At 43.2% G+C, this 10162-nt stretch overlaps 1 protein-coding gene across 1 annotated transcript in view; it reads right to left on the reverse strand.

Moving 5' to 3' along the window:
* The window catches only part of LOC114545345 (serine/threonine-protein kinase DCLK2), a 23166-nt gene extending 14153 nt beyond the window's left edge, over positions 1-9013 (reverse strand). The window contains exons 1-3 of the mRNA XM_028563620.1: positions 8584-9013; positions 2371-2500; positions 2097-2298 (exon numbers count right to left, since the gene is read on the reverse strand). Coding sequence (XP_028419421.1) covers positions 2097-2298; positions 2371-2500; positions 8584-9013 — 762 coding nt within the window. The remainder of the gene's footprint in view (positions 1-2096; positions 2299-2370; positions 2501-8583) is intronic.
* Positions 9014-10162: the final 1149 nt, after the last annotated feature.

Genomic DNA, 10162 nt, shown 5'->3' on the forward strand with positions numbered 1-10162 from the left:
TAAAGATGCTCTTTTATTCATAACCAATCCTGGTATTCAACACAATTCAGCAGGAACTTTCTAATAAAGTGCTGTAATTTTATTTTTTTCCCACTTTTTGCTCTAACCTGGTCCTACCAGACTCTGGTACACTAGCCTGGTCCTACCAGACTCTGGTACACTAGCCTGGTCCTACCAGACTCTGGTACACTAGCCTGGTCCTATACCAGACTCTGTTACTCTAGCCTGGTCCTATACCAGACTCTGTTACACTAGCCTGGTCCTATACCTGACTCTGTTACACTAACCTGGTCCTACCAGACTCTGGTACACTAGCCTGGTCCTACCAGACTCTGGTACACTAGCCTGGTCCTACCAGACTCTGGTACACTAGCCTGGTCCTATACCAGACTCTGTTACTCTAGCCTGGTCCTATACCAGACTCTGTTACACTAGCCTGGTCCTATACCTGACTCTGTTACACTAGCCTGGTCCTACCAGACTCTGGTACACTAGCCTGGTCCTATACCAGACTCCGGTACACTAACCTGGTCCGACCAGACTCTGGTACACTAGCCTGGTCCTATACCAGACTCTGGTCCATTTTATTTGTACAGAGAGTCTGGCCAAGTGTTAACTTCTGTTGAAGTTTAAAACTATTGGATCTGCCCAGAGCCACACTGGATCTGCCATAACCAATCGCTAACGTTTGGTCGTGACGTCGGCTTAGCATCGCTAGCGTTAGCCTTAGCCAACTCCTTCACCACTAGCGGAAAATCAAACTGTTCCCGAACCCCGTGGGGAGGAGGGCCACGACATCATGGCCACCAACACAACTCGGGCTTTAACTTCTGGATATTCAGAAGCGTTGCCACAACGGACCAAATAGCTTTGCTCCCATTTTTCTCCGCCGCCATTACACAACTATAACTCAAACTAGCGCCAGACCTCAACGTCATCGTTCTCAGACCCTCCCTCTGTTCGCTGATTGGACCGGTAAAGCATACCGCAAACCCAGGCGTAGTACTGAAGGGAAATAAAAATTGAGCGGAAGTACGCAGGAGGTTGGAGCCAGGCTACTTTCGCTCAGCCTGTGTTGTCTGATTCTATGTCTGTTTAGGGATGATATCACAGTAATTAGATCAATATTTTACAGATATTAATATTGTTGTGCTATGGCAAATGTTTGTACACAAAATCAAATCGACAACAAATCTTTGTGTTTATGTTCCAGCTCGTTCGGGAACGTACCTATGTTCCCACATTTCTAAGATTATTTTCCAAAATTAGGCCCTATGTTCCCACATTTCCTTTTTCATAAATTTGTATCAGATTTTATCCCCCTTTAGGGGTAGGGTTAACCTAGGAACATAGGGCTGTGGGAACATTGGGCCTAATTTTCAGTGGAAAAAAAACCTCTTTGAAATGTGGGAACATAGGGCTGACCCCAATCTTTCCACACGAGCCCTGTCTCTGTGCGTAACATAGAGTTTTTCCTGCACGTCTCTACAACGAGTAACGTGAGACAGTCAATCACAGACGTTATTAGATCTTGGTAGAAGCATGCTGCATGCTGATTGGCTCACTGGCGCTGATGAGATTTACTTCTTAGGTATTGAAATTGGGTATTGAATGAATTTTTCGAAACTATACTTTAGAGGCAATTCGGTTGGTGCCTAAAAAATATAGAATTCAGTAGGTCTGCACAATTAATCGCAATTTTATCAAAATCGCGATATGGACAAGTGCAATATCCAAATTGCAGTGGGGGGGGCACAATATTTGTTAAAGGTAAAATATGTGTTAAATTTCTAAATAAGGTATTGTGGTGCTGCAGAGACGTTCCATCCTACACATATCCTACAGACTAATGAAAAAATCTTTGTTTGATACAGATTCTTGCATAAATCACACTAAAATCTTTAAAAAGTATTTTTTTTTCAATGAAAATGAGAATAATGATCCAAAAATGATCATTCCCTCCAATATCGTGAATCATATCGCAATATCAGTCAAAAGAATCGCATATTTTCCTCATATCGTGCAGCCCTAGAATTCCGTACCCGGCCCTACTCGTTACAAAAGAGTTACACCATCAAAAACAAACATCCTCTCACCTGTTTCCCATCCAGCGTGTACAGCCTCTTGACGGCGCCGGAGTCCAGCTTGATGGCCTCCGTGATGTCGGCCAGCACCTGGTCGAAGGAGTGCGCCGTCTTCTTGTTCAGCAGGATCCTCACCGCCTTGCGAGGCTTCACGCCGCTGCGGATCACCGTCACCAGCTTGGGCTTGATGAAGTCTTTGCTCTCCCGGCCCTCCCTGCCCTCGCGGCCTTCGGGACGATCTTTAGAGGAGCTGGCGGCCACGGTGCTCGCCGACACCCCCGTGGACGCCGTGGCGGGTCGACTCGAGGTCGCAGCTCCCGCCCTGGCGCCGGCGCCTGGCTTCCAGCTCGGGACGGAGATCTTGGAGTAGTCGACCTTTCGGTAAGGCTCGTTGGAGGCACAAACGTAGCATTCGCCTGAGCAGAGAGAGGACAATTTAGACCCGGAATGACAACACATTCATGGTGGACGGGAAGACAACACGAGGGTTAAACAAATTAACTTAAAAATACCTTTTTTTGACCATTGAATTTTAAAAATGTGATATTTGTGATAATTGGTAAAAATTGTCTTTTTTTAAATTGGTCCCTACTTTTATTTAGCCTGGAAATCCAGACCCAAATCCGAAAGATTTAAGGTCTGGCATTGAGTAATAAAAATGGCCCAACTCGAGGGGCGGCCAAAACATGCATTTGAAAATCTCACTGCACGCAATTGGATAACACTACGACCAATCACAACAATACATGGGGTGACGTATCCAGAGCCCCGTACGCTTAGCTACCGGTAGAATATAATGTCGTCATCTGTTTAGCTCGCCTCTGGCCCGTCTATATCAGATACACCAATGTGATTGGTGCAGCTCAGCTACAATGGCATAGTTAATGAGCATTACTGAATGCCAGAGTGACTTTCTGAGCAAATTCTAATTGTGCTCTCGGAAGAACTATTATTTGCATTACTGAAGAAAATAATTGACACATTTTAGGATTTGTCTGCAGGAAGTATCAAATGTCTCTACAACGTGATGCTTACGGTGTAGTGAAGTTTACCAACGGCTGCCATGAACACTAAGCTTATTATATACAATTAAAAAAAGGTAAATAAATGCTGCATTAGGAAATAAACAAATGTAGTCCGTTTGAAAAGATCCTTTTTGAAATAAAAACCTATTTATTTAACTAAATTGACTCATTTATATATTTACATTTATTTATATATTTCTTGCCTTGTTTATTTCAGGATTTATTATATATTTATGTAAATCTGTGCGTAAGGCAGAGGTTTTCCTGCGTGTCTCTATGAAGTGTAGACAGCCAATCACAAACATTATTTCATGTAGATCTTGGCATGCTGCACGCGTATTGGCTCACTAACGCTGATGAGATTTACTCTTTAGGTTTTCAACTTTGGTATTGAATGACGAGGCATTTTTCAATAGTGAGCTAGTAACGCTAATATTTAGAGATGCACCGATTACAATTTTCTAGGCCGATTCCGATCACCAGCCGATCAATCGGTGCATTTCTACTAATATTTGCAGCTTGTGTTAGAGCAGATAAACACAGTTTAATCAGTTCTTTACACTTGTGTTTTCTGTTTTAATTTATAAAAGGCAAAAAACACTATCTTCTTCAACGTCTAAATGCAAATACAAATACACATGTTTTTTTTTTCCCTAACACACAGCACGCCAGCATGTGGAGGAATCTTTAATCAAAACTACACAGGAAAAGGTTTAGCAAGCAGTCAGTTGAACCTGATTTAATAATAATGCATCTTCTGTGAGTAATGTAGCTTTAATAAATTAAACATTTTGTATTGAAATTATAAATCCTTTTTTCTCTCCGGCAGGTTTCAGCCAATCACGTGTACAGTAGCCCGCAGCCACTCTCCTGTTTTACCTTATATGGTTAAAAATGGCTCACCTTCTCTCTCTCCTAGTGCTACTGAACCTCTCTCTACCTCTCTGTAGATAACTGCCGGCAGAGCTCGCTATCTTTCCTCCTTTTTTCTAACACTTTCTTGTCAGCCTCTGTAACCCTCATACACACCTTTCCTCTCTCTCTCTTTTATCCCTAAAACATATTCACACACACACTCTGCCTCTGTGTGTGTGTGTGTGTGTGTGTGTGTGTGTGTGTGTGTGTGTGTGTGTGTGTGTGTGTGCGCGCGCGTGCGACCTTGTCTCTCCATGTGCTTTACTTTCACTTTGCTATTCAAAGCAGCTGGACATGACTGCTCTGGATTATTCAAATACCTCACTGACTAACCACAAAACATAGGACAGGAAGTCATTTTTCTCATTATTTCGACAGCACATGAATGCAGCACAAATGCCCTACAGTTGAGGCCAAAATTATTAGCCCCCCGGGAATTATGGACCATTTTCCTAAAAATCTTGCCAATGTTTGCAGCATTGATAAAACTTGACATAATCAAACATTCACCAGTGCTATTTAGTAGCTTTTGGTACATTTTGGAATATAAAATACATTTTTAAGCTTGCTTTATATCAAATATAGTGAAAAATAGTGTGGTCAAAAATATTAGCCCCCATGTGAATTTTTGCTTTCAAAACACACCTGATTAACCAATCAGCTTCCCAACAACACCTGAGCATTCAATCAGCATAAAAGGACTCACACAACAGGGCACTTGAACACATTATTGAGAGGGACTACTTTTACTCACCATGCCAAAGACAAAAGAAATCAGCCTTGAGCTCAGAAAGAAGCTAGTGGAGGCTCATGATATGGAGAAGGCTATATACTGCCAAGCGTTTCACAGTGTCTAGAACCGCTATACGTTGCATCATTGCCAAGTACAAGGAGACAATTTCTGTAAGAAACCAATCTGGGCGTGGTCGTAAGCGCAAGATTTCAAGAACTCTGGAGAGGAAAATAGTCAGAGATGTCAGCAAAATGCCCACGGACATCTGCCAAGATGATTGTTGCTGACCTGGCCTCTTCTGGAGATGATGTTTCAAGGAACACAGTTGTGAGGGCTCTTCATCGTGATTGCGCTTCAGGGCCGTTGTCCCAGAAAAAGCCCTTTACTCAAAGAGCAGGACACAATACAGCCAGACTGAGGTTTTGCCCGTGAACATTTGAAAGGTAAAGATGAGTTTTGGAAACCTGTGCTTTGGTCTGTTGAGACTAAACTGGAACTGTTTGGGCACATGGATGTTGCTTATAAGAAAGGGAGAGGCCTTCAACCCTAAGAACACAGTCCCCACAGTTAAACATGGTGGTGGGAGCATCATGTTGTGGGGCTGTTTTGCAGCCTCAGGCACAGGGAGCCTTGTTTGGGTGCATGGCATCATGAAAAAAGAAAATTATGTTGAAATTTTGAGGGATAATATCCAGAAATCTGCTCGTAATCTAGCCTTAGGTTGTCGCTGGGTCTTGTCAACAAGACAATGACCCAAGCATACATGGAAATTGGTCCAACAGCTCCTGAAGGATACCAAAACCAAGGTCCTGGAGTGGCCCGCACAGAGCCCAGACCTCAATCCTATTGAGAATCTGTGGCGGGTGCTCAAAGTGAATGTCCATGGTCCAGCTGGTCCAAATTGGACCAGCTGGAGCAATTTGCAATGGAAGAATGGGCCAACAGGAGACCTGTGCCAACCTAGTAAAGAACTACTCTAAGAGGTTGTTGTCAGTTGTTGCTCAGAAAGGGTACACTATTGACTATTAATGGCCAGGGGGCTAATAATTTCGGACGTCTCATTTTTGCCCTTTCTTGTTTCAACTCACTATATCAATAAAATATCCTAATCAAACTTAGTGGACATTTTGTCTTTGTTATTTTGGAAACAAATACACTATAAACACTTGTTGTTAATTGTCATTTCCATGGAGAAATCAAGAGTTTTGTTTAATTTCATAAGGGGGGCTAATAATTTTGGCCTCAACTGTATCTCGCAATGTTTGACGAAAGTGAAAAATGTTTTGTCCGTGAATCCCAAATTTGCTCCAAAATTGAAGTGGTTCTTCCTTGGCCCCAAGCTACACCCTTCGACCATGTGTAATGAAAATTGGGCTAGTAGTTTACTGTAATCGTGCTGACAGATGGAAAACATCTATATCTATATATAGAGCTGCAAAGATGAATCGATTAGTTGTCAACTATTTTAATAATTGGTTTGGGAGGCACTGGTTATGGTTAAGATTAGGGTTAGGGTTAGGTGCCTTGAAGGCAGCGGTCGCAGCGCTGCCTGGAAGGAGCAGTTGGGAGCAAAAAACACCGTTGAGCGACATTTGAGGACGTCATCTTGGGCTTTTGGGAAACACTGATCCACATTTTTCACCATTTTCTGACAATTTATAAACCAAACAACTAATCCATTCATATGCATGCAGTCAGTTGTCAAAGGTAATTGGACCCAATTTCTATGAAAGTTGTAATGTTATATACACGCCCAACTTCGCAATTGAACAACCATCTTATAGAGTTGGGCAATATGAAAAAAAAATACCAGCTAGAACAGTCTGGTAAGTTCAGAACATTACATCACTCTACTGTAACGCAGCCTTTAAAACCAGAAACAGACAACACTGGTGTCATATCACAATATTACGATATCCATAATTTAAGACGATATCTAGCCTCATATATATGGATGTGGATATTACATTGATATATTGCCCAGCCCTACCATCTTGACTTGTTCACAAGCAATAAATGTGGTAATCATTCCTATCTTCACCCCGAAGATGTGAAGTCCAACATAGAGATTTTTCAGAGCAGCTAATCAATCTGCTGCAAGCCTTTTTGTAGTTTATTTTTCCTCCTTTTGCAGCTCCAATGCACAGAGAAATGTCATGAATGACAAGTTTCCCACTTTCCATGTCACGGTCTGCTCTGTTTGTAGTTATTAATTCCACAAAGTGCTTCAGAGTGATGCATCTGTCTTTTAGTATGTCTCCGGCTGAACAGCTTCCTGGCTCTAACGCTCATTAGTGGACATTACAACCAGTCACACACATCAATATTGATGAGAAGTGATGTTACTCAGCCGCTGGTCTGGCAACGGATCCTACTTCCTCTTTAAAAAAGTGGAACCCAACGATGCCAGTGAGGGAAAGAAACGCAGTCTGATCGGATGGTGGATGTAAGATTTGTTGTGGATGTAAATCCCTGAAAACTCACTCACAAGGTGAAAAAGTAAAGTAAAAACTATGTACCTGATGGTCTCTGTATTGAATAACTGTATTTCTTTTGTTATAATTATTCAGCTGTTGAGGTACATGGAAATAAATAATTCAAGTGTGTTTGCCCAACAGAGACAGACAGAGAGCAGAGAGGAAGGAGACCGTGAGGAAGTTTAAAGAGGAACAGATCAATTGATTTATCGACTGAGAGAGTGACAGGTAGCCTGGACAATTACCACTGAGTGGAAGTAGACTATTACGTCCATTTATTGCTATGACAGACAGTTTTGGCTGAATGACAACGCTGAAGTCTTGGAAGGCAGCTTAACACCAGGAAACGTTTTTTTTTGTGTCATACAAAACGGATTTTTGTCCAAAAATATTAATTAGTATTAATAGACTGATTATCGGGGCAATTTGTTGGCAGTTTGCAGATTTTCTGTGATAGTGTTTTATTTGCCTGATAACCAATAAAGTTCATGAATTAAAAAGTGCTGGGTTAGCTCAGGTGGTAGAGCAGGCGCTCATATATAGAGGTTTACTCCTCGACGCAGCGGGCCCAGGTTCGACTCCGACCTGCGGTCCTTTGCTGCATGTCATTCCTCCCTCCCTCTCTCTCTCTCCCATTTCATGTCTTCATTCCTGTGGAATTAAAGACCTAAAATCCCCCAAAAAATAATCTTTAAAAAAAAAGTGTTCTACTTTGGCTCGGCTACAGCTCTGACTCTGTCCCTCTGCTTCAGTTTCACTCACCACTGAGTCTGACCCCCACCCCCCACCCCCCACCCCACACACACACACACACACACATACACACACACACTATCTGACCCTCTGTTACTGGGGATTATGTTCAAAGTTTCTCATTTATTCAATAATTGCCTAAAGCAATTTAGAGCTGCAGTTTGTAACGTTAAAAAATATTGATTTTCACTTAAATATTTCCGTTTTCACTGTGAATTCATATCGGTTCCAAATATCGGTTATCGGTTTCATTGACTACTAATAATTGGTATCGGGCTTGAAAAAAACCGTATCGGTCGACCCCTAGTTGTAATAAAGGGAACAACCTATGACAGTAGCTTTACTTTTAACAAGAATTACATAGTCCTGCACCAGAAAACTCAGACTGGACAGAGATCTTAGGAGCAGTTAACCATAGTCCTCAGAAATCCACCGGAGGTTAGAACGCCAACACAGAGAAAGCGGAAGGAAACGGACTAAATACACGCATCCGGTGGAATTTCCTGCCACCGGAGCAATCCCGGAAGTGGGACTGCAAGGATACAGACTAGAGGTAAGTTAACGGTAACCAAAACAGAGCAGAGAGAGACCCCTACCTTCCACCAGCTCGTCCATACTGGTGATCTTCTTGCTGCCATCTAAAGTGTAGATTGTGCGCACCCCTTGCGGCAGATGCAGGTTATCCGCCAACGAGCGCGTCAGCTCCATTAGCAGCGCGTCGTGGGAGCGGAACCGGTCGCTGGAAACGGCGTACACCAGACCCTTGAAGTACCGGTCTCCGTTGCGATAGAAGCGAACCTTTTTGGCCCGTTTCTCCGAGGTGAGCGCCTGCAGGGTCCGGGTCCGGTAGTAGCTGCAGTTGGCGCTGTGGGCGGGGCTAGGGACCAGGCTGCTGCCCCGGGAACTGGGGCCGGACCCCCCGCCACCAGCGCTGGAGTCCTCTCTCTTGGTGCGGGTGGAGCGTCCCCGGCGAACCTTGTCGCGTTCGTCAAAGTGCTCCAGCTCGAGGGTCTTACTCAAAGACATGGTGAATACTGGTCCGGTGTAGTGTTCAACAGAGACGGGTGCTACAAAAGATTCATCTTCCAACAAAGATAAACCTAGTTTCTAGCTTGTGACAGCGATTAATACCTTCGGTTTGAGCTTGGCAACTCGCTTGTAGACCCAGTAGCTGCAAAATAATTTTTCTAGCACCAGGATATTTTTTATAATCCCATGAAGAGTACTGTAGAACCAGAAGCTTGATTTATAAACACCATCATCTGGTTGTAGTCCTCAAAATGCGATTTTAGATTCTCAAAATTCAGCTTCCATCCCTGTGACGTTCCAACGTGCTGATTTCTAAAGACTTCTACTAGTCCAGTTGGCCTGTTGAAAGAGAATCAAGACAAGTAGGCCCCCCCAAAAAAAAGGTATTTTTTATGTAACCTGTATCTGGTCCTTGCAGTTGTACCTTTTTAGTTGCATTTAAGTTTCTGTAACCCAGGTGTAATATGAGTAAAAAGGTAGCAGATATAGCCCCAGTGTCCTTCTGGAGATCAGATACCGCTTTTTGTAAATCCTGTGGTATCCTTATCGAACTTTACAGTCCTTTCTGAACTCTAGAAGAATCCTAGATTCTGGTATTTCATTGATGCATCAATCCAGAGTTCTTGCTAAAGGCCACTTCGGCACTTTGATGTCATTATACAGACTCTATCCATGTCAACGGAACTGAAAAATCTGAGGTACTCTCTATTTAACGGTTTTAACGTGCCCTCGAAGTGACCCTTCCTGTCTTCTCAGTGACCCAGTGGTCCCCTCAGCAATCTGGCTCTAAACCCAGTACACTGTTGTGCGGACCTGGTACAAGCCCGCTTAGTCCCAGCAGTCCCACTTTCGACCTGGCACGATGGTTTGTAGTCCTGGTAATCCGGTTGGTTTTGGGGGTGTCTGTCTCTAGTCACACTTCCTCAACACCCCTCCATCACTAATTGGGGGGGGAAAAAGAGATGAAAATTACTGACAAGATAGATAAGTGCAACAACCGGCACATTCAGCCTTGAAATCTCTCTCCTGGTGCAGAAAAAGAACACTGAACACTTGGTTGGCATTTCATTTAGGTTTAAATTTCCGAGCACAGTTTCTCTGCTTTCCATAGCTTTTGCATGCACATTATTCCAGTCAAATCCAACA

Source organism: Perca flavescens, chromosome 19 (assembly GCF_004354835.1).
Source record: "Perca flavescens isolate YP-PL-M2 chromosome 19, PFLA_1.0, whole genome shotgun sequence".
In the NCBI taxonomy this organism is placed as follows: Eukaryota; Metazoa; Chordata; class Actinopteri; order Perciformes; family Percidae; genus Perca; species Perca flavescens.